This window comes from Eubalaena glacialis, chromosome 15 (genome assembly GCF_028564815.1).
Source record: "Eubalaena glacialis isolate mEubGla1 chromosome 15, mEubGla1.1.hap2.+ XY, whole genome shotgun sequence".
Taxonomy (NCBI): domain Eukaryota; kingdom Metazoa; phylum Chordata; class Mammalia; order Artiodactyla; family Balaenidae; genus Eubalaena; species Eubalaena glacialis.
The window spans coordinates 46045519-46071400 of record NC_083730.1 but is presented as its reverse complement, the minus strand read 5'-3'; the positions used below and the strand labels follow the sequence as shown (position 1 = coordinate 46071400).

The 25882-nt window shown below is 39.7% G+C and overlaps 1 protein-coding gene across 1 annotated transcript in view; it reads left to right on the top strand.

The window, feature by feature from the left end:
* MEP1B (meprin A subunit beta) overlaps nt 1–25882 on the top strand; it is a 59407-nt gene that overhangs the window by 1872 nt on the left and 31653 nt on the right. The window contains exons 2-14 of the mRNA XM_061169233.1: nt 209–227; nt 1081–1125; nt 1211–1254; nt 4529–4607; nt 11262–11379; nt 12096–12274; nt 14065–14283; nt 14989–15141; nt 16483–16698; nt 18772–19215; nt 20707–20886; nt 21648–21774; nt 22399–22594. Coding sequence (XP_061025216.1) covers nt 209–227; nt 1081–1125; nt 1211–1254; nt 4529–4607; nt 11262–11379; nt 12096–12274; nt 14065–14283; nt 14989–15141; nt 16483–16698; nt 18772–19215; nt 20707–20886; nt 21648–21774; nt 22399–22594 — 2019 coding nt within the window. The remainder of the gene's footprint in view (nt 1–208; nt 228–1080; nt 1126–1210; nt 1255–4528; nt 4608–11261; nt 11380–12095; nt 12275–14064; nt 14284–14988; nt 15142–16482; nt 16699–18771; nt 19216–20706; nt 20887–21647; nt 21775–22398; nt 22595–25882) is intronic.

Genomic DNA, 25882 nt, shown 5'->3' with positions numbered 1-25882 from the left:
CATTTTTTACGTGAAATGAGAAGACCCTTGGGTCAAAAAGTTATCTTAGACTCTGATTTAGCTCTCTTAGGTATATGCCAGAAAGTAATCCATAATATTAAGGAAAAAAGAAAACCCCACAAATGGTTAGATATAAATTGGAATCAATAAGACCATTTATGTCACGGGCATCATAATAATATATCTTTTTTATGTGTTTGTTTCCCAGCCAACCCCAGAAATCTTTGGTGAGTCTATTTTGAGTTTTGCCCTATGCTATAGTAAAAAAAGGTTATGTGAATAATAGAACAACAGAACAGAAGAACTTAGGACACATTTAATGCTAAGCACAGTGCATAATTGCATTTGCATTATTGCATAATTGCATTGAACTTTGATCAAGCGCCGGCTTCTTTTGATTTATTGAGGAACGTTTTATTGTTTCTGCTCCAGGGTTCCACCTACTCAGCAAAAAAAAAATAAGTGGTGGTATAAGAAAGTCCAAACACAGTGACTGACACATCGGCATCCCATAAAATGCCTACTATTATTATTTTTGTTATTTTGTGTCAAGTCAAATGGACCTGATGTCTGTCCTATTCAGTCGTACACTTAGAGACTTGCCCATATTATCTACCTCTTTGCAACTTAAGAATAATTCAAATATAAATTAGGAATTTTGCTTGAGATTTCCAAGGTACACTATTAGCAAGGAATATAAATATATGGGTAGATTGGACTGGTTTGACCGAATTTAAACATTTGCTTCCTATTTAATCTAGTCATCTAATCTAGTCTTTCAAATTAAGCTTAATATTATATGGAATGACCAATTTCTTATTCCTGAAGTTATTTGGCATACAAGGGACATGGGTAAAACAAGAGTATATATGCAAAAGCCCCATAGCCCCAAGCCTGGCTCATGGGAGGTCTCAATCAATCGATCAATCAATCAATCAATCAATCAATGTATGTTGAATCAGAGCCTGGTACTCTCTTATCTGAGGCAAAAGAGCCTTGCTTACTTCTAATTGGTAATTGATAAAGATTTTCTTCTTTCATAAACACGATGTTCAATGTGTTTTTTTCTTTTTGTTAAAGATGTAGATGGTGGAATTGACCGGGATGTATTTGATATCAATGAAGGTTTGTGGATTTTTTTAAAAAATTCTTTATTAAGTGGGAAGTTTGAATCCAATTTGCTAACACAAATTTTTATCTTCCCTCTTAGATTTGGGACTGGATCTTTTTGAGGGAGACATCAGACTTGATGGGGTGAGTTGAAACAATGCAAGGAAAGACCTTCAATTAACCACTGCAAGCTAAGAGTATCTGAGAATGATGGGACAGCATGGGCTTTGTTAAGCCCAACTATCTCTAAGGATGTAGAATCATAGTTGACACATTTAGTCAATGAATACTTTATACTCTAAGGGATTCATATAATAGTATCTTCATCATTCATTACTCAGATTTCTGTGTGGTTAAAACCACCGTCACTCACCTTGTATGCTTTGGTCTTATTGATCTGACTGATTTTCATTATGGGAACAATATGATATTTTCATTTTTAAATAGAACCTCACTGATTAAAGCCAGTTGAAGCAAAATTAAACTGCATTTGTAAATTCAATGAATCAGGTTTTTACCATAAGAGAAAGGTTTTGTGACTTCTACTCTGACAGCCGAGAATAGTGTTGCCACATAAAGATCTGTCCAAACTATTCATAAAGAGTACTGGTTCTTACCTAGGCATCATGGCACACAGATGAACACAGGTACCTTACATGTAGTTTATGGGAGCTTAAACATCCCTCAACCCCCACTGTGAACTTCAACTCAAGAAACAGAGCTGCAGTGTCTGAGGTTTAGTCCTTGGTCTGCTCTTCTCTCCTCCTTGATCCTATCCTGTACCAGGGCTTTAAATGTCATCTCTATGCTGATGACTCCCAATGTATAACTCTGGTTCATTCCTTCCCCTGAGCTCCTGACTTGTCTATCCCAATGCTAATCCATCAGTTCCATTGGAATGTCTACAAGATACCTCAAACATAATGTGTCCTCAACTAAACTCTGATTTCCCATACAAGCTGTTCCTCCCCAGTTTTCCCTCTTCATAAAGTCATCACCACTCCCTCTCCCCACTCCACTGAATAAGTAAAAAACCCAGGAGTCACCTTTGCTTCTTCCATTTCCCTTACCCCACCATCCACTCCATCAGCAGGTTCTATCATTTCTATCTCCAACGTATATATGCTCCAAAGAATCCACTTTCCTCCTAATTTATCTACTTCAAATGCTGCCCTCCTAGAATCTTTTCCACCCTGCCCCTGTCCCCTATCCCCCACAGCAAAGTGAACTTTTAAATAAGCAACACCACCATTTCACTTCCTGGCTTGAAACTCAATGGCTTCCTATCGTATTTAGAATAATATCCAGATTTACCCACAGCCTTTAGGACTTTGCATGGTTTAACTCCTGCCTACCTCTCCTCCCATCTCCTCTCTTCTTTGATCTCATCTGCTTAGGCCACTGGCCTCAAACATGCAAAATGTACCAAGCATATTCCTACCTCAGAGCAGAGCAACTACTGTTTCCTCTGTCTGGAATGATCTTTCCAGAGCCCCTTTCAATACTGGCTCTTTCTTATCACTCTCATTTCACCTTCAATGTCATCCTTTCAAAGAGTCCTGTCCTGACCTCTTTATCTAATGCACTCCCCTAATCCCTTTATTCTTGTCCGCATCTCCCTTTTTCATTTCCTCTGCTACTATTAAATATATCCTGTTTAAGCTTTTTTTTTTTTTTTTTAAACAGTAAAATCAGCAGCTTTTTTTTTTTTTTTAATTTTTTATTTATTTATGGCTGTGTTGGGTCCTCGTTTCTGTATGAGGGCTTTCTCCAGTTGTGGCAAGCGGGGGCCACTCTTCATCGCGGTGCACGGGCCTCTCACTATCATGGCCTCTCTTGTTGCGGAGCACAAGCTCCAGACGTGCAGGCTCAGTAATTGTGGCTCACGGGCCCAGTTGCTCCGCGGCATGTGGGATCTTCCCAGACCAGGGCTCGAACCCGTGTCCCCTGCATTGGCAGGCAGACTCTCAACCACTGCGCCACCAGAGAAGCCCCTGTTTAAGCTTTTTAAAAAATATTTATTTATTTGGTTGCATGGGGTCTTAGTTGCGGCAGGTGGGCTCCTTAGTTGCAGCTTGCCAGCTCCTTAGTTGTGGCACATGGGCTCCTTAGTTGCGGCTCACTGGCTTGTTAGTTGCAGCGTGTGGACTCTTAGTTGTGGCATGTGAACTCTTAGTTGTGGCATGCAGGTGGGATCTAGTTCCCTGACCAGGGATCGAACCCGGTCCCCCTGCATTGGGAGTGTGCAGTCTTATCCACTGCGCCACCAGGGAAGTCCCTAGACTGTTTTCTTACATGCTGTTTGTCTCCTCCACTAGATAAGAGCTCTAGGAAGGTAGAGACATTGGTCGTTTGGTTACCAATGGATCTCTGTACTCTTGAACAGTGTTCATTTTGTTGGCTGGATGAATACATTAATGAAACATTATTAGCTTTCTATTATAAAAATTGGGAGGGAGACGCAAGAGGGAGGAGATATGGGGATATATGTATATGTATAGCTGATTCACTTTGTTATATGTATAGCTGATTCTGCTTTGTTAAAGCAGAAACTAACACACTATTTTAAAGCAATTATGCTCCAATAAAGATGTTAAAAAAAAATACTTGATAAAGATGGACCAGGAAAAAAAAAATTTCAAATACTTTAAAATTGTTTGAAAACTTTGGCCTAGCTCATGTGCGATTTTTTTTCTGATATTATGAGATCAAGATGATTGAGGTTTTGCTATCACTTCCTTCTTGTATATTTTTAATCTCTAGTATAGGAAACTAGTCTATGAATCTACCATATTTACTGTCCAGTTTTCCAACAATCATTATTTACATGATTTTGCATGGTGCCTTCTTCAACTTTATCAACAAATGATAGAAATTAGTGATTTCCCATCAGCCAATCAGAGAATTGTGCATAAGCTGATCACATACCCTGCAACCACCCTCCCTCCCCTGGTCTTTAAAAATGCTTTGCCAAAACCCTTTGGGGAGCTCGAGGTTTTTTTGGGCCTGAGCCACCCATCTCCTTGCATGGCCCTGCAATAAAGCTTTCTCTGCTCCAAACTCTGATGTTTCGGTTTGTTTGGCCTCACTACGTGTCAGGCCCACGAACTTGCGCTATTACAAGGATATGTAAAAATATGAATAATTGAAGTGAAATGATAAGATTAAAGGAAATGTTAATGCTTGTCATTCTCCTTATTAAAAAAGCCAGAAATTAGTGATGTCCTCCTAAAACCTTTGTTATAATATGATAAAAGTAGGCGTACACACATGTGTACATGCACGCACACACACTGGCAATTTGTTTAGGCTGGCTGGGAAAGCCTAAAACTTCCTTTATTTCTAGATTAACTATTGATTGTTTCATAAATTTTTGACTGATACATTCAATGAATCCTTTCCCACTTATTTTTGACAGGTACAAGAAAGAAATTCCATCGTTGGAGAAAGATATAGATGGCCTCATACTATTCCATATGTTCTAGACGATAGCTTGGGTTAGTATGCACTTTGGAGTGCCCACAACTAATGTATGTTCCTGACAGAATATGATGACAGTATTTCCAAGGGAAGACTCACATGGCCTTTAAGGGTTTTTTTCTTTGTTGTTTTGTGTGGCTAAGTACACTTTAAAAAAAATAAGCAAAATGAAAAATGAACAGAACCTAAATGATTTTGTCTGAAATATTTGCTGAGTTTTGACCAATAAAGGGATGAATTCAGCCAATATTTATGGAGAGCCTACTCTGTATTGGATGCTTGGGACATCATAAAGATTAGGGAGCTAGTCTTTATTTTAAAGCAGTGGTTTCATATATGTTCAGACTTTACATATGAGTTTGAAACATGAAACAACCAACCAAACAAAACTTTAGGAACTGTCATTATTTTACTAATATTTTATTTGGACAGGTGAGGAATTTAAACAACAAGAACCCGCTATCATCTTTTATCATCTTTTTTTTTTTATAAAATAAATAATGTTTTAATACTAAAAGGTCAGAAGAACCTAATCCAAAAGAAAGGACAGCTATTCTATATTAGAAATTTATTGTAATGGAAAACTCTAAACATGGTCCCCATTTAGTAAAAATGATATCCTTGACCAGCATCGGTTTAGGAACTGCCATTTGGGAAATTTTTCCTTAAATATCGTACATTTCGGTAGAGATTCAGATAAACCAAAAGCTAATTATAATAGAATGCAATAAATGTAATGATTAGTGATATGTTCAAAATGTTATGGGAGCACACTGGAGGACATTTAACTCAACCTAGATATAAAGGCATACGCATTAGGGAGCAGGTGACCCTATGCAGTAGTGCTGCCATGAAGCTTGTGCAAGTTGTACACCACACATAGGTGCCTGGGGAGGGGGCACAAGTGGGACTGAAATTAAGTTTGCATTATATTCATCAAGAGCATTCATTTCTTTGCATGAAGTACTATTCATCCACCTGCCAAGCCAGCACTTGCAACATCTGCCCAGATGAGGTGCCCCTCCCTTCCTTTCTTTCTTTCTTTCTTTCTTTCTTTCTTTCAAGTATATTTGATTTACAATATTGTGTTAGTTTCTGGTGTACAGTGAGGTGGCTCTTTCTAATTCACAGAAGGGAACTATGGGGGCTAGTGCAGCCTCTGGCAGCAAGGGAAGCATGCTCTAGGCAGATGGATCACTATGTGCAAAGGCCTGGGGAAAGGAAGAAAACCCCTGGTGGGAAGTAGGTTGAGAGCGGGGAGATAATGAAGTTGAACAGGTAGGCAGACTTCAGATTGGGAAGGACTTGAGTCTTTCCCATGTTAAAGAACTTGGTGTGTATACCAGTGGTAATGTGAAGCCACTAAAGGTTTTAATGCAGAAGTGAGATTGTTATCACTCTGATTGCAGTACAGAAGATGTATTATCAGTGGGACAGAAAGAGAGTGGGAAGATCAGTTAGACTCTTGAAGAAATTCAGGGGAAGATTAAAGAGTTTCTGAACCAAGACTCTCTCAGCAAGGATAGACAAGAGTGGATAATTCTAAGAGAGGCTTAGGAGACAATTAGATTTGGTGATTGGTTCCAAGAGATCAAGAAGAAGGTGAGTCTAGGGAAAGAAGTGCTAGTGTCCAAGATTATGTCTTAGACAACTGGGTGGATGGTAACACCTTTAACAAGAATAGGGAATATGTCTTGTAGAGGGTAGGATAGAGAAATGTGGTGGAAATTGGTTTTTGGCATGCAGAATTTGAAATGCATCAGGCTCACTGTGGTGGAGATATCATATAATGGCTTGGTGTCTGATCTGGTCATTCAAGATAGAGAAATCTAACAGGGAGTTATTAAGGGTATAGAGATGGTTGAAGCTATGGATATGGATGAGATTCTCACATAGTGCATTGCATATAACAAGTACTTCATAGATAATGGATCTTATTGGATGACCCAGGAAGATTTACTGAGTAAGAAGATGGCACAGAATGGAATTCAGCCTGGGAGAGCAACTTTTTGGAATTGATATAGGTGGGAGATCTGATAGAGATTTTTGAGAAGGGAAGATTGGCCATTAAACAGATGAAACACCAAGAGTAGGGTAGAAAAAGCCAAAGCAACAGTAATTAATAGGATTAGAAGCTATAAAGAGCTTGTGTAACATCAGGAGAGAATGATGTTCATTGGCTTTTGGAACTGGGGAAAATCTGAAACGTTTTATTAAAATTAAAAATATTTCAGCTTTATTGAGGTATAATTGACATAAAATTATAAGATATTTAAATTGTAATTGTGGTGATTTGACATATGTATACATTGTGAAAGGATTCCCACATCGAGTTAACTAACACATCCATCACCTCACATATTTCTCCTTTTTTGTGTGTGTGAGAACATTTATGTTCTACTCTCTTAGCAAATTTCAGTTATGCAATACAGTACTATCAACTATAGTCACCATGTTTTTTTTTTTTAATAAATTTATTTATTTATTTATTTATTTATTTTTGGCTGTTTTGGGTCTTTGTTTCTGTGCGGGGGCTTTCTCTAGTTGCGGTGAGCGGGGGCCACTCTTCATCGCGGTGCGCGGGCCTCTCACCATCGCGGCCTCTCTTGTTGCGGAGCACAGGCTCCAGACGCGCAGGCTCAGTAGTTGTGGCTCACGGGCCCAGTTGCTCCGCGGCATGTGGGATCTTCCCAGACCAGGGCTCGAACCCGTGTCCCCTGCATCGGCAGGCAGATTCTCAACCACTGCGCCACCAGGGAAGCCTAGTCACCATGTTTTACATTAGATTCTCAGATCTTATTTATTTTACGGTTGAAAGTTTGTACCCTTTTACCAACCTCTCCTTATTTAAATATTTATTTTTAATTTTAATCTTTTGATTAAAAATTTAAAAATACTTTTGTTTCAAAATCATATATATGTATGTATATAATACATATACATATGTATATATATAATACATATACATACGTATATACACATATATACGTATGTATATACATACATATATACACATATATATGTATGTATATATAGCTTAAAAACTTTATTCTCCTGTGTTCCGTGAAAGATCAGTGAGCTTTAATTTGACTGTATCTCTCAGGCTATTTTTGCCATGTATTTTAACCAAAGTTATCCTAACCTTATGAGCTTTATGTACCTGTTTCTTTTTTCAAAATTTTTTGCTTTTTTAAAATTGAAATATAGTTGATGTACAATATTATATGTTACAGGTGTACAATATAGTGATTCACAATTTTTACGGGTTATACTACATTTATGCTTATTATAAAATATTGGCTATATTCCCCATGTTGTACAATATATTCTTGTAGCTTATTTTATACCTAATAGTTTGTACCTCTTAGTCCTCTACCCCTATATTACCCCTCCCCCCTTCCCTCTCCCCACTGGTAACCACTAGTTTGTTCTCTATATCTGTAAGTCTGTTTCTTTTTTTGTTATATTCACTAGTTTGTCGTACTTTTTAGACTCCACTTATAAGTGATATCATACAGTATTTGTCTTTGACTTATTTCACTTAGCATAATGCCCTCCAAGTCCATCCATGTTGCTGCAAAAGGCAAAATTTCATTCTTTTTTATGGCTGAGTGGTACTCCATTGTATATATACATATACCACATCTTCTTTATCCATTCATCTGTTGATGGACACTTAGGTTGCTTCCATATCTTGGCAATTGTCAATAGTACTGCTATGAACATTTGGGGTGCATGCATCTTTTCAAATTAGTGTTTTTGGTTTTTTTGGATATATACTTAGGAGTGGAATTGCTGGGTCATGTGGTAGTTCTATTTTTAGTCTTTTGAGAAAACTCCAAACTGTTTTCCATATGAAATGCTGCCAGTAGGGCTTTAGTCTTTTAGCTTAAGCCTCAGGTATTATCTGGCTGTTAAGATGCAGCTCACCTGAAAGGGGTAAAACTCGAAGCAACGGTGTACAGCTTCCTGTGAGTGAGTTACAGTTGCTTGCCTGAGTGCCAGATTTGAGGTGAGTGGTAGGGGGAAGTAGGGAGGGGAGGAAAGGGGTAACAGGTGGGAATAGAAATGAAGACCAAGGTGCTAGGAGCAGGAAGGGGCTAACAAGGGGAAGATAATTCTAAACAGCTGCTTGCTTAACTCCTAGGCTTGTCTGGGACCTGCCTTGTCCTTCGGAGCCTGGGGATTTAGATAACAGGATCCCTGGTGGAGCTCTTCTGCATCTGTGATGCAAAGTGAATTAAAGCCCTTGGTAAATAAAGGCACAGGGTAAATAAGGATCTTATCTTGGTAGAAAGCTATACTTTTTACAAAACTTTCACATTTATTCCCTTATTTGAGTCTCCAAACAATTCAACGCAGGATAGAAACTATCCTCATTAAGCTTTGGTAAAAAGCGAAGGCAAGCAAGCTCCTTTTATGTTCAGTTCAAAAACAGTCATGTGGTGGTCGGTATCATCATGCCTTATTTTAAGGAAGTGTTAGATCTGAAATAGTGACCCAAATGTGATACTTACAATACAGAAAATTTGGAAACAATTTAAATATTTGACAGTAGGAAGTTAGTTATGTATCTTACAGTCATATAATGTGGCCATTAAAATGGTAAAAACAATACTGATGAAGCAAGATTTTAAGATATATTATTTAGTGAAAAAATAGTTTATAAAATATTATGTAGGCTCTGACTTTACTTTTTATAAAAATATGTATATTATGTATGTACATATTCATAAGAAAAAAGTATGATAAATGTGGTTATTTCTGGGTAAGATTTTATAATTTCTTTCTTTTTGTTTATATTTTCTAACTTACTTACAATGAATATGTATTATTTGTGTGATATTGTAAAAGGTTGAATTCTGAGTGCCTCTTATAGATTCATGGATTTTAGGTCCCACATGTATCTTGTTCTTTACTTTCACCTAGACAGAGGCATTCTGAAAAATGTCTTTAAATGTTTGTGCAATGGACATGTAAGAAGGTAGGAAGGAAATAAACATTTGATAAATGCTCACTTTACAGTAGTGCCCCCTTATGCTTGGGGGATATGTTCCAAGACCCCCAGTGGATGCCTGAAGCTGCGGGTAGTACCAAACCCTATATATAGCATGTTTTTTCCTCTACTACATACCTATGATAAAGTTTAATTTATAAATTAGGCACAGGAAGAGATAGTAACTAATAAGAAAAGAGAACAATTATAATACACTGTAATAAAAGTTATGTGAATGTGGTCTCTCTCTCTCTCAAAATATTTTATTGTACTGTACTCACCCTTCTTCTTGTGATGATGTGAGATGACAAAATGCCTGCATCATGAGATGAAATGAGGTGAATGACGTAGGCATTGTGATGTAACATTAGGCTGCTATTGACCTTCTGATGACACATCAGAAGGAGGATCATCTGCTTCGGGTGATGCTGGGTCACTGACTCATGATGATGTTGATGATTGGGTGTTGGGAACAGATGATGGATGTCCAGGGTTGGGGAATCCCTGGTGGGATGGAGCGGCATGGCACAAGATTTCGTCAAGCTCTCAGAGTGGCGTGCAACTTAAAAATTATGCATTGCTTATTTCTGGAGTTTTCCATTTAATATTTTTGGACCTCGGTTAACTGCAGGTAACTGAAACTGCAGAAAGAAAAACTGCAGATAAAGGGAGACTATTGTCCTTGGAACTTCACCTCTACTTTCTCTGCTATCCTCACAATATCCCTGTGTTGATTTTAATTCCCCACTTAGCTGATCTGATGATAATACCAAAGCTCTAAGGGTAAATTAAATTGGCAAAGATTATGCATCAAAAGTAAGTGGTGAAAAAAAAAAAAAAAAAAGTGGTGAGGATAGGGGAGAACTTAGCTGTGTCTGGTTCCAAAGTCCACACACCATCTTCTCTGTCATACTGTCTCCCACCTCCCGGCAGACACCATCCTTCTCTTCACCGTACTTGACCCCAGCTGTGACTGTCTCTCCATATGCACCTGATACAGCTCCTTCCTCCGGGTTGCCCTCTGAGCTTCTTTTCCTGAACGTCTTTGTTGCTTTCACGCCTCTGCCTTCTTTGAGCTCCATTCTATCTAACCTGTTAGCATCACTCAACTTGAAAGCAATGGTTCTTATTCGTGTTTTGGACCCGGAATTCACTTGCGAATCTTATGAATGCTCTCCCCAGAAAATGCACTTTGCAGAGATAGATATAAATATAGATATAGACATAATTCTTTGTCTACTATTTCAACATATTCATGGTCCCTCTCATCTCAAGGTCCTCAAATTAAAAACTCTGCTGTGAGGCTTTAAATACATATTATAGCTTCTTAGATGAAGCATGTGACAGTGATTGTTCATTCTGGTTGCCTGCGAACCAATGTATATGTTCTCTGAGGTAAGGAAATGCCCTTTTTGCTATTTGCACCTCTAATGACTCCAGGGAAATATATATGGGGTGAAAAAAAGCTACCTGAAGAACAACCAGTTAATTGTTGTTAATTAAGCATGTGATACTTGATTGGTACTGTATACTAAGTTTTTAAAAAATAAAACACTAAATATTCATGGAGGGACTAACTCATGATAAACAATATATTGCATGGCCTGTTTCCATGGTGAACTGTTCAATGGTGGTAATTTTAATAAGTTTACTTTTGTTTGTTTTCTTCCTTCAGAAATGAATGCCAGGGGAGTTATCCTCAATGCATTTGAACGCTATCGCCTAAAAACATGCATTGACTTCAAGCCTTGGTCTGGAGAACCCAACTATATATCAGTGTTCAAGGGCAATGGGTAAGTTGAAGAGTTGGTCTTCTAAGTGTTCTGATGAGAACTGTTGTGGCTGGGGCATTACATCACAGCAGTTGCCCTCGACCCTAACCTTGGGGGGTCGGGGGTTCCGTTGCTGTTTGCTGGATCTGTTTTCTCTAGCCATAAAAGAATATTTTCATACATGCAACCAGACTGCCAATGTTAAGACAAGGAAGGTGGGATCGCATGCCATCCACCCTATGACTCTGTGAACTTCAGCCTGTTTGTAGTTTCTATACTCCTTATTTCTGCCTTCAAGTAAAACCCATCTGTATGCATGCACACATGTATATTTAAATTTATTTTAACCTAAGAACTCTTACTACTTCAGTTAAGAAGATGATAGTTATTTGACTCAAGGTCAGCAATTCTGAATGGTTGCTATACCTATAAAACCCTTATTCAAGGACCATCTGAAAAATTTTGAAATTTCCAGAAAAGATCAGGACTAGGCTGCCTGGAGGATGATTCACTCCTTTTTAAACATTTGGTGTCAGCCCAAGTTCTCCAAAGATCATCTGGTCTGGAAGGCTTTTCATACCTCACTGGGGTTTTGAGAGAAATACATGGTGTCCAGACATAAGTGAAGGATCTAGGTGGGTACCTAAGTGGATTAGGCATTAGGGATTTTGCCCTAGGACCTCCACCTGCATCAATATAAAACCCTCTCCCCCTTCTCCTGTAAACTCTCCTTTAAGCTGCTGGTCTTCAGTGGGAAATAGGCGCATTGGGAGGCAAGAACTCTCCATCGGAAAGGGCTGTGACAAAATAGCAACAGTTCAACATGAGTTTCTCCACGCACTGGGATTCTGGCATGAACAGTCTCGGTCTGATCGGGATGACTATGTCAGCATAATTTGGGACAGAATTATTTCAGGTACATTTATCTTGTTTTCTTACATTGTTTTTAAGTTAAATACTGAATTTCTAAACATGTGCCCTCTTCTGCCATTGGTGCTGTCTATTAATAATGGGAAAACTCTGATGTTTTGATCTTACTTGATTTGGCTCTAATTCAGTAGGAGTTGAAGTGCCTGAAGGTTTTGGGGGAACAGTATTCCAGAACCCCAGTTTGAGCTGGATGTGATCTTAGAAACCAGTGTTTCCCAAAGATTATTTTATGTAGTGCCATTGCACAATTTGTTCAGGGGGGTTGTGTGGAAAGGAATCTGTGGTCAAATTAATTTGGGAAATTCTAGGTTAAAAGAAATTAAACTTAGAGTTATTTACACTGCTGTACTGTTCAGTGTCTTTGCTAGACTAACACGAATTGTAAATCTCCAAGAGGAGCATTTCCCAAAATGACTTGATCATGCTTTTTTTTTTTTTTTTTTTTTTTTTTTCCTTTTTGTGGAGTATTTGGATTTATTGTTCTTTTTTTAAAAATTTTTTTTATTTTTTATTTTTTTTAACATCTTTATTGGAGTATAATTGCTTTACAATGGTGTGTTAGTTTCTGCTGTATAACAAAGTGAATCAGCTATACATATACATATATCCCCATATCTCCTCCCTCCTGCGTTTCCCTCCCTCCCTCCCTATCCCACCCCTCTAGGTGGTCACAAAGCACCAAGCTGATCTCCCGGATTTATTGTTCTTTGGAGCCCATGTTGGGAAACACTGCAGCAGTTGAACAGCCTGAACTTTTTGTGACTTTGTGCTCAAAGTCAGAAAGGTTTTAATAACCATGTCCGACTAGAACTCACGTTTTCCGCAGTGACAGTTTCCCCATCCGTCCTGCCTCCATAGGGTATGGTGGGGGTGTGGGGGGGGAGGGGGAGGGGAAGGATGGCATCGCTATCAAGTGAGGCCAGTGAGAGCTGCTCTGCGCTGAGGGCCCCTGACATCACAATTCTAACATCACATTACCTGCCCCTGGCCTCACCCCTACCCAGAGTCTGGGGGAAGGCACTGAAGCCAACTGAAAGATTTCTAGAACAAGGGAAGTGTTGAGCTTTAATCCATGGCCTCATTCTTTAGGATTTCCAATGTCTTATTTCTGTTAGAAACTTCTGCCTCGATTTGATAACACATCTTTATTCTTTGTTGATCAAATCTACCTTGTTGTGTCCGCAAAATCTTTTGATTTCCCATTGCGATCAGTGGCCCATTGGTATGATGCTAAGCGGTCAGGAATCTTCTCTAAATGTATTTATTTACATACATCTACACGTATTCCAGAAACTAAGAATAACTAAGATAACTAAGAAATCACTGACGATGTCAATCCTTTCTGATGACCACGTTATCATTCCCAGGTCCTACCCCACCACACCTCCCAAAGTCCTCTTATTTTCATCTTCATCCGCTGAGGATACCCTACCTCTCCTCATTGCCAATGACCCTGAGTGTTTCAACAACACCTTTTAGAATCCTTCTTTCCATTAGCAGTTCTTAGAACCTTAGGCCAAATGCTAAATTCCAACTTTGAGCTGAAATGAAACCTTAGATAAGTTCAGCATGACAGCTGGTATCACAATTCTAAGTTTGAATAGTCTATTCTAAGATAGGAATATATGAAACACTCTTGAAATACCATAGAGTGTCAGTTGTAGCCAAGGTTGCACTGTTTATTATAGTCTTTATTTCTAAGTTAACAGTCTTTGGAGTAAGATAAACTAAATTTTGTGAACATCAAGTAATTAAAGATTTTTATCTATCATTTAGGCAAAGAGAAAAATTTTAAATCCTATGATGACCGGAAAGCAGACTCCCTGAACGTTCCCTATGATTACAGCTCAGTGATGCACTACAGTAAAACTGCATTCCAGAATGGATCGGAACCAACAATTGTGACAAGGATCCCAGACTTCATGGATGTGATTGGCCAACGAATGGATTTCAGTGACTCTGATCTCTTAAAGTTGAATCAACTGTATAACTGCTGTATGTGACAGGTTCTTTGAAATGACTTCTCTTCCTCTCTGCTCTGTAGGAAAACATTCTGTTCTGTGCCATTTTGCCGAGCACTGCTGGGTTTTCTGAAATTATAGTTAGATAATTGTTTGATAATAATAGTTTGATAGTTGAAGTTTGATATTCTGAAAGAAAGAAAAGAAAACAAAACAAAACAGAATAGCCCCCAGATACCAGACTACAACATGGAAGCAGCATTTTTCTTCTCACAAGTTCTGGGCTTTAGATATAAAAACAAACTGAGTCCTGTAGCAGCATGAGCATGCCCCACTCAAGTTTTTGAAGCTGTTACTAATGCAAATGTGGACCAACTTGATATTCAAAACTCTTTTCTGCCCAAATGAGGTGTACAGTCATAATAAAAATGGGATCAAATAATCCGGGTTGTGGTTTATTACTCTGAATAACTAGGGGAGTGTAGACTCAGGTTTCTATAATTAGTTAACCTGATAAACAAGACGTGGGGCAGGCAGCTTATACAGAACTACACAGTTGGTCGATTGTCTTGGTTTTGCAGATATCAAGAGATCTTGAAGCCACCATCACCCAGAATCAGTGACGAGTCCCCTTTAATGTCATCCTAGACTTCCTAGTGCTTCTGGATAATCTCAGTTTTTATTACTTAGATTATCATGTTATATATGAGTGTCAATAATTGTTTTTTTGCTTTGGTAGCCTCTTCCTTGAGCTTTATGGAGTCGTGCGATTTTGAACTGGAAAATGTGTGTGGTATGATTCAAAGTTCAGAAGATAGTGCTGACTGGCAACGGGTCTCCCAGGTTCCCGAGGGGCCAGAGAGTGATCACTCCAACATGGGCCGGTGCAAAGGTAACAGGAGTGAGATACTTCCAGATTTTACTCTCAGTGGTTCTAACCTCTTTCTTTGCTGTGAAATACTGGGATTTGAGTTCTTATTTTTATTAGAATTATTAATGATAGCCCACTAGTGCTACTCAGGAATTGGTTCTGTGCCTTATAAGGATATGGTTAATTTCTTTGCTTTTTACTGTCCGAGTTTGCTTTTTTTCCCCATGAGTCAGCGCTGGGCTCTGTGAAGCCTCTACCCATAGTATGTGCCCACAGCAAGAGGGGCTGCCCCTCCCCCTCCCCGAAAGGACTCTTTTCTCTGGAGCAGTGGGGTTGTTTTCTTGAAGCCTGAAGAATCCAAGAGAACTTCCAGTGAACAGCACCAGGCTGTGAATTAATCAGTTTCAGAATTTCAGCTGGTTGTGATTACACGTTCCTGTTACAAAAATACTTTAAATGAAGGTAGAAAGTACAATTTATTTAATTTTACACAGATGAGTATTCTTTTCCATTGAAATTTTGTTTTGAATCAAATAGTCATTTATTCGGCTACAAGCACCACATTTTTATTTATTTGCTCATTTCTGGCAACAAATATGTAAAACTAGCCTTCAGAACCCAGGGCCATTGCTTGACAGCTCAGATGATCTGGGAAGGGGTTGAGATCTCTAAGAGCATGGAGGTGCTTTTCCTTTTTCTTTTTTGGGGGATTGGTGGGGACAGGACAGATGTTGTTTAAAGGTACAAACTTGTAACGAGTAGTAAAAAGCCCTAGAGATCTAATGCACAGCATAGTGAATATAGACAACAATATTGTATTATAATCATCAAACTTGCTGAGACTAGACTTAATTATTCCCACCACCAAAAAGAAATGATATTATGTATTGTGATAGAAGTGCTAATTATTGCTACAATGACAATCAGATGCCAGTATATAAATGTGTCAAATGAACATGTTGTGTTCCTTAAATTTACACAATGGTACATGTCAAACATATTTCAATTAAAAAAATATTTTTTAAATGTAGATTTGAATAGTGGATAGTGGTTCTACATAGATCAGTAGGAGGGAGGAAGGGAAGGGGCGGGTGGAGAGAGAGAGAGAAAGAGGGAGAGAGCGAGAGGCTAAACCAAACAGGTAACACTTTTTCCCATTTTTGAAAACTAACATGTGTAGTAAGAAAAAAGTGGTCTAATGTTGCTTTTTTTCATAGACTGCCTGCTCCAAGAACTGCATTTAAACGCTCAAAACAGTGTCCTGCCTACAGTGGGAACTAGGTGGAAATAGCGTGCCCGCGAGACACGCATTCCTGTATCTGGTATCTGTTTTCTCAGTTCTGCATTTGTCCTCTTTAACAGGTTCTGGTTTCTTCATGCATTTCAACAGTAGCTCTGTAAATGAGGGGGCCACAGCAATGCTGGGAAGTAGAATACTATACCCTAAACGAGGATTTCAGTGCTTGCAATTTTTTTTATATAACAGTGGAAGTGAATATGACCAACTGAACATCTATATCAGGGAGTATTCCGCAGCCAGTGTGAACAGGACTCTGACCCTTGTGGAAGAAATAAAAGGTACACTATCAACATTCTTATTCTTGGGTTCAGAGTGAGTCAGTCTTAACCCTTTACTTAATGCAAAACCACTTACAACAGGGTAGGGGCTATGGACTTAGTACTTTTTTTTTTTTTGGACTTAGTACTTTTCAATGTAGAACTGGATCCTACTTGCTTTATGCGGTGGTTGGGAAGCTAAAATAAGAGTCCTTTCTGTGCTACAGAATACGTGACACTTAAGAAACTGTAGATCAGTCTCTGGCGTTGCGGAAGTCCATTCTTGGCAACTAATAAAAAATATAATGGAAACTAGCTTAGGCAAAATGTGAAGAGTTACTGGCTCAACATAACTATATTGTAGGATGGAGAAGAGAGGAATTGGCCTCAGGCAGGATGGGACCTGTCCCTGAACATGGTTGGGGACCTTTCCTGTTATCTCAGATGGGCTTTGTCCGTAAAACTGGTGCTTTGGCTGTTTCACTTCCCAGCTTACACTTTACCAAATGTGCCATCAGACTAGAGAAGGGACTCTTCCTGTAATTTCTAGCCTAGAAAAATAAATTCCAGCGAAGGATTCTAATTGTTATGACTTGAGTTAAATGCATCTTCTGGAGCAATTCTGAGTGGAGAGAGGGCATCACTGATTAGGCGGCCACGCTTCCTTCTAATCATGTGTCCGGGAGGTGGGTCACGTTGACCACATATTAAAGCAGATGGTTCAGAAGGTCCCCTGAGGAAGGGAGGGGCTGTGCCCTGGCGGCTGCATTACTGTCTGCTCCACACAATGACCTCTTGGTTTGAATGAATTGACTAAAACCTATTATAAAACTGATCCACATTATGTCATATGTCATGCCATTTTCCCCCTGTTTAACAATGAGAAACAATCTGAAACGTAGATGATATTTTCCTTCATGAACACCTATAAGCTGAGGTTCTTAACCTTATTTTATATATATATATATATATATATATATATATATATATACACACACATATATACACACATTATACATGTACATTTTATGTATCTAATGCATATATAAAAGATTATAAATAAGATTATTACACACATATTTGATTATACATATATAATCCCTTGCATTAGCAATCTGTGGGTGTTATTATTGACAGATAATAGCACAAAATGTACTTAAGAAACCTGCTTAGGAGTCCAGAATTTAAACTGAAAGTACTGGTAAAAATGAAGTGGAGGCTCTCATGAAAGGTTTTTGTTCAATCTGGGGTCCTTCCACGGAGAATAGCATTTTCTGTAATTTGGATCTTTCTAACTTATTTTCAAGCAACATGTTTCTCATTAAATGCCAATATATTTAAGTTTGAAGGCATTGGGTTAACTACTGTTTTGACATGAATTCCTGAGCTATTCTCTACCTGGGAGGCTTCTGAAAACTTTTAAATGGACTGCTTCTTATTTGGGTATGTGACATCAGAAAATAAGACAAGATGTCATACAATGTGCTGCTAGCTAGGGGTAGGAGTAATAGTGGAGGGGATGTGTAGTCTGGGAAGAAAGGAGATGGTACCAAATATTAGATATGTAACATCGAGTCAGTTGTAAGATGTGGGCTTTCTAGGGTTTGGTGAATTCATGCTTAATACTGCCAAAGAGTTGACTAAAAATTTTGCATGTGAAGGAAGTATTCCAATCAAAGTATAAATAGATTAAAGGAGGCTTCGGCTGAGTATCACAGGAATCTGGGGTACAAGTGTAGAGTATTGGGCTTGCTTGTCTGTTTAACTAACTGAATGGGAGGTAACTTGTAAGTTGGGCATGGAGTTCTCATGAGTTAGATGCTATCGTTTGCTCACCTATCTCTGGGAAAGGGTGATCTATCTAAGAATCAGCTAGATAAGCATCCAAATATTCCAGAGAGCTGCGCCATCCCCACAGAAATGCCTTGAAGTAACTGGGCCTGGGCTGGAGGCGTAAGAAAGCCATACCTCACACCCGCAGGAAGCAGTAGGTCTAGAAAGATCCTTTGTCCATGAAGGTTAGAACTCTAATGTCGATTTGCACATGATTCATAGTCCTTTGTTCTCTTTGGAATAATAATGTCTCTTTTGCAGATATACCCATTGGGAGCTGGCAACTTTACCACGTAACACTGAAAGTGAGCAACAAATTTAGAGTGGTATTTGGAGGGGTCAGAGGCGCTGGTGCCTCACGGGGTGGCCTGTCTATTGATGACATCAATCTTTCGGAAACACAGTGCCCTCATCATGTCTGGCATATAAGGAATTTCACACAGCTCATTGGCAGCCCCAGTGGATCTGTCTTCAGTCCTTCATTTTATTCTTCTAAAGGCTATGCCTTTCAGATTTGCTTGAATCTAAGTAGTTTGCCTAATGTAGGAATGTATTTCCACTTGATCTCTGGAGCCAATGATGATCAATTAGAGTGGCCATGTCCTTGGCAACAAGTCACGATGACCATCTTGGATCAAAATCCTGACATTCGGCAGCGTATGTCCAACAAGCGGAGTATAACTACAGACCCATTTATGACCACCGGTTTGTGACTCATCTTTTTTATTGCTAATGCACAATCACTGCTCTAGGAGGGATGGATGATTTGGGAAGGAGAGACTGCATAGCCAGGTAGCTAGGGAATTTTGAGCCCCAAATCTAAGGATCAGAAGATATTTAGGGGAAGGGCTTCAGCTGCTGTGGACAGAGTCTCCCAGGCAGGAGACTGTCAGAAATGTCAGCAAAGATGCCAACAAATTGAGAAGATATTGGCTATATTTTTGGAAACTGATGACAATACCTGAATTCCCAGGGTTGTACGAGGAGTGTTTTAGTTTTAGAGTCCGATGAACCTGGGTTCAATCCAAGGTTTGCTTCTCATTAGCTATGTAACCTTGAGCAGATAATCTCTTGAAATACCAGTGTCCTCAGAAGTAAAACTGGGACAGTAATAAAAACCCCACACATTTGTTAAAAGTATCTCTACAGATCAAGTAGGGAAGTCTGTGGAAGGGCCTGGTATGGAGAGGCTCTCAGATGTTGAGTTCTCCTAACCCATGCTGTCCTGGTCTTGCCTCTGAATTGTCAAAAACAGTTCAGCTTTTGTAATGGGGGTGGTTTTTGATCAGAACGAAGGTGTTGAGTAGGTGCTCCGTAGTGATGGGAATGGATTACAACTTCTTATTAAAGAATTCTGGAGGACTTGTCAATGGTGACACCATCCCCCCTCTTTCTAGTCTGAAAAAGAAGCAGCACCCAGAAAGCAATGATCACATTTCTAATTGTAATAATCCTTTGCCCTCTGGGAACATGATAAAGTGAAAAATGGAATTGTGGCAAGGTGAATATTATTGCCAAATCTGAATTCTGTATATGAAAAGAATGGACCTGAGTGACTTGGGGAAAAATATATATATATAATCTGATAGGAAAAAAATAGTATTCACAAAGAGGTGTGGGGATTTGATGTTCAGAATTTCTTTACCTTTTTCCAAAACATTTCTCCCTGAATCATGTTGAAAATGGCTCAAGGTTGGGTGGGTCGCCACCTTTTCCCAGGAGCAGTGCTTCTCAGTGTCTTCTACTCCTGAAGGACTTTACTCTGTTAGGTGAATAACTCAGTTACTGAGATGAATTGTTCAGTGCTAATATTAAAAACTCTCTCACTAACACATTGATTTAACTCAGCTAAAAGGACTACCTGTAACTCAGAAGGCCACTAAAGAATGATTCTAATGGGCAGCGGAGTTTCTACACTGCTCATTCAGTAGAAGTGTGACACCCCACGTAGGAAACTTTTGATACCTCTCCACTCATATTCCAGAATATGGTCCTCCCTGCCATGTCATCTCATTTCTTTAGGACAGTGTAAAGGAACAAACTCCAGGGACTTGCCAGGGAATACATTACAGGTCAATAGCATCACTGAGTTATTTTGAGCTCTATCCTAATTGTGCTTCACATTGCCTGTGCTTTCCTACACCAAAAGCTATGATGATGCTAAACACAATCCATTAATATAAATTGCTTTTTCAGGTAATGGAACCTATTTTTGGGACAGGCCTTCCAAAGTGGGAACACCAGTTTTTTTCCCTAATGGAACTCAGTTTCAAAGAGGTAGTGGCTATGGAAACAGTGTCTTTATGACCCATGAGAGGCTGAAAAGCAGAGATTTTATAAAAGGAGATGATGTTTATATCCTCCTGACAGTGGAAGGTATGTCAATAAAAATAGTTTTATCTAAGCTGCTTTTTTTTTGTGGTCGTTGATTATTTACTGTGTTCTTCTGGATTCCTTTTTTAGATATATTAGAGACGTGGGAGGGAATGGGCAAGAGTGAGATTTTTTTAGTATGAATCATTAACAATATGAAAATAATTTAAATGGAAACAGGGACAGTTCCAGGATAAAGAACTTAATTAACACGGCATGGGGCAATAGTGGAAAGCTTTAGTCCAGAACACTTCTTTAGAAATAAGCTGAAGTATAGCCATTATACCCTAGAATTTAACTCTAGGATTCCAGAAGTAAAAATATCCCAGAAACACATAAAATTAGAGTGGAAATGATCTGGCTTTATTGTCTCTTTCAGATATGTATACATACATATATAGAGATGTGTGCACACACACATATATCTTGTCAGTAATAGCATTAATCTATTGTCTTCTAAAATTTCTCAGCCATGGCAGCCAATAATTACATTTTCCAGGAATGCTGTTGGTTTCCATGCCAAGGCCCAGGCAAGCACGTGTTCAGTTGTAGCCCCACAGGCTGGATCAGCTCCCCTTTGTGTCTAGATTTCAGCCTGCCTATTTATTTTTTCACTGCCTATAAACGTTACTGAACGGTGCTTCACGAGTACCTGAATTTCTCACAAACCTGAAGCCTGAACATTTTATTTTGAAACTTAAAGATCAAATGCTTGTTAAACCCCAAACTGATTTCCCTCCATGCTCTCCTCTCACCCTCCTTAGACATATCCCACCTTAATACTACACAAAATGAGCCAATCCCGACCTTGGACATCAATGACCTTTGCACAGGCTTTAAATGTGAGAATGATGGCGTTTGCATTCTCCACCATGGCAAAGCTGAGTGCCGGTAAGGATGCAATCTACCCATTCTTTTGTTACATATTTTTTCATTCCCACAATGTAGGATTCATATGATATTTCATATGAATGAAATCAGTTGATTCTCATCTCAAAACCGTTCATAAGATATTTATCTTTTGCTCTCCATTTGGGACTTTGGGTTGCCAGCAGAACGACAGAATTATTTATGCAAAGATAGCACGTTATTCTAATTGCCTGAAACAGTCCTCATGAGTTACATATCTTATTAGGTCCTCACAACGGGCTGGTGTGGTTACTGTGACTGTCCCCGTTTCCTAGATGGAGATACCTAAATTCTAAGAAGAGCCTGGCCACAGTCATAGCTGGGATGTGGAGGAACTGGGACACTGAGAACTACATTCTCTCCACTACCTATGCTACCTTCCTTGCCCAGCTGGGAGCTGCTGTGTTAAGTCCCAGATTAGGAGTAATTCCATTGTTCCTTTCCGTTGGCCCTGCCTGTGCTAGTCTAACCAACCCTTCTAGCCCAGAATGGGTGACAAATAGTTCCATCTGCCAATGACCTGAGTGTTGACTCACACCTTCAATGGTGAAGATTTTCAGATTAAAATATCAACTCATAACTCTGAGTCACGTTCCGCACATGTAGGTGTCCGTCAGGGGAAGACTGGTGGTACATGGGAGAAAGGTGTGAAAAGAGAGGCTCAACTCGAGACACCATTGTGATTGCCGTGTCTTCCACTGTTGCTGTGTTTGCCCTGATGCTGATCATCACCCTCGTCAGTGTCTACTGTACCAGGAAAAAGTATCATAAAGAGACAGGTTCAAATATGACTCTGGAAAATGTAAGTTGACTCTCATATTTGGTTATTCAAAACCTATTGATGGAATTATATAAAGACAAATTAGGACTTTTTATATATCCTAAAAAAAAAATTTCTCTACTCCCTATGCTGGGGACAACAGCTTTGAGACTATGAGTTCTTGTTATGTTCACTATAAAGCAATGGGTCTTAAATTGGGATCCATGGAGGGTTTTGGGGGGGGGATTTTGTTATCCTTCAGGAACTGTACCCAGAATTTTGTATGGTTGTGCAATTTTCTGGGGTGGGAGTCTGTGACCCTCCTGAAAGGCACAACTGATTTTGCCTACACATTTCAACCTTCCTGGTTAAGGGGAGAGGTGACCTGTAAGTATCATCGTTCTAAAGGTTGAGCTCAGGCTTGTAGGAAGGGGGTGCTAGGCACATTTGGGGCTTTTGCATTAAAGAAGTTTCCAAATGATTCTGGCTTCATGTGTGGTAACTAAGTCTAAGGCAAGATTTTCAAGTAGAAGTTTTAAAGTCTTGCCTCAGAAGGTCTCTAGAATGGCAATACACTCTTGAAATTACCCTGGGGGAGCAGACTCTTTGAGATGGATATTTGCACGCAGGACGTTTACTGTGCGTGCTCTCGGGAACACCAGTGATGGAGTGAGGGAAGGTGGACCAGGCAGAGGGCGAGGTTGGATTGTGCTGTGGTTGCAGCTGAGGCCTCAGCATCCTCTGCAGGGAGCTCTGGAGCTGGGATGGCCCTTAGAGTGCCCTGAATTGAGGCAAGGGGGCCAGGCCATTGTACTCCCCACATCAACAGCCATTGGATTGGGGCTGTCCCTGGGGAAGGAGCAGAAAATTAAGCAAGGCAGCACCCTTTGGGGTAGGGCATGTCCTGCAGGAAAGCTTTCATTCTGAAGGGTAGGACTAACAGAGAACCCCAGCACCCACTACATACCCCAGTCATAGGGAGCACAGTTTCATATGCAGATTCCTATTCTCACTCACAAAAGAGCACTTCTAACGGAATAGAATCTGAACATCATTTAAAAGTGAAACTTAAAAATTCTTCAAGTTCTATTTCATTCGAAACAGAGTCTCTGAAAATTACTAGCAAAACTGAAGACAAAACACGCCCAATTAACACATCTCTGAAACCGAAAATACTGCAATTACCTTAAGCATGAGGATACTTTCTTTCTTTTTTTTTTTATTATTATTATTTATTTTTGGCTGTGTTGGGTCTTCGTTTCTGTGCAAGGGCTTTCTCCAGTTGCAGCGAGCGGGGGCCACTTTTCATCGTGGTGCGCGGGCCTCTCACTATCGTGGCCTCTCTTGTTGCGGAGCACGGGCTCCAGACGCGCAGGCTCAGTAATTGTGGCTCCGCGGCATGTGGGATCTTCCCGGACCGGGGCGCGAACCCGTGTCCCCTGCATTGGCAGGCGGACTCCCAACCACTGCGCTACCAGCGAAGCCCATGAGGATATTTTCTTAAAAAAATGATTATTCAAGACATGCTGTATTTTAAATTTTCAATTTTTTTAAGTAGACAAACTTATTTGTTTAAAGACACTTGTTTGTTAAAGACAATAAATTTGTGAAGTTATTCAAAAGATGGACAACGATAATGAACAGAGAGCAAATAGTTTTATTCTCATACACTGCGGCCATGCTTCCTCAGCCTCAGCAAGATGTTTAAAGCCAGTCATAGGCAGTGGATCAATTACTTCACAAGCTTATTAGAAAACGACTTAAAATATATATAGGGTTTTTTTTTTTAAAAAAAAAACAGGTATTTCCAGCTTACTTTATGGCTCAAAGTAAAAGGGACAGATCAGCCAATGACCCAGTAGGTCAACCTGGTGGAAGCTGTGCCCACCGGCACGGTGCTCTGGGCTAGTAGGGATGTACTTGGGGGCTGGAGTAGGAATGGTGGGGGAGTGGTTAGGGAGGAGAGGACCAGTTAGCTGGTGGATGGGACTGCCAGGATATTCCTCTGGAAACTGGTAGATGTAAGTGCTATTATAAAGGCCAATTTAGGGCTTCCCTGGTGACGCAGTGGTTGAGAATCTGCCTGCTAATGCAGGGGACACGGGTTCGAGCCCTGGTCTGGGAAGATCGCACATGCCGCGGAGCAACTAGGCCCGTGAGCCACAACTACTGAGCCTGCGCGTCTGGAGCCTGTGCTCCACAACAAGAGAGGCCGCGATAGTGAGAGGCCCGCGCACCGCGATGAAGAGTGGCCCCCGCTTGCCGCAACTAGAGAAAGCCCTAGCACAGAAACGAAGACCCAACATAGCAATCAATCAATCAATAAATCTTAAAAATAAATAAATAAATAAAGGCCAATTTATCGACCTAACATTGGAATTAAAGAAAATGATACAACAAAAAGAAGAGAAAGAAGGAAGTTAAATCAATAAAGGAGAGAACTATTAGAGTATCAGGGACATGGTAGGGCCATTAAGTGGAAACACACTCCCACACACACAACCACCATATTATAAAAACAGAACTGTTTTGCCTCTGGGTCATTTAAACACATGCCCAAGAGCAAGGAGTCAACTTACATTTTCCTTAGTCTAGGCATTTCTACAGTAAATTTACTGATAGCAGAAACTCCAGCTCTAGTTTCAATCTTAAATCGGAATGACCTTTTTCCTGAGACTGAAGTGTGTGCTCACCCTCATGTTTTAGCATCTGAATAAAGTGGGATAGACCAGAGCATGTTCCTGGAGACGGAGCCTGGGGGCCCCCTTGCCAGTTGGGAGGGATGCCAGGAGACTGCTCATGGCACTTCATTTAAACATTAGACTGTTTCATTGGATTCATTTCAATGGCAGTTTTTAAATTTAGAAATTAAGTGATCGGTTGTTCTTCCCCCTTTTAGCAATATGCACTTTGAAGATTAACTCAGCAATACAGCCAGCAAATGAAATGAAAAATTCTTCATGATGGTTTCACCTACAATATATTACACTTCACCTTCTATAAATGGATCTTCTCTGTACATAGCTGGATATACTACAAATCATTATTTTGGTAAAGGTCTAATTGGTGAAATGTTGCTTGTGTTTTTGTTTTTAAAGGAGGGGAGTAAGAAAATAAAAAATAAAAATAGATAAAAGTGGAGAAGCAATTCAGGCTGTTCTGGAAGCATGATATTATCTATAAGACGGAGAGCAAGAACTGGGGGCAACTTTCCAAATGACTGCCTTCTCTTTGGGGGCCAAGTGTGTTGGCCTCACAGGTGATTCCCTAGAAACCCACTGGAAACACCCAATGGGAATGATCTTCCATGTGGAATCTCAGCATTTCCAT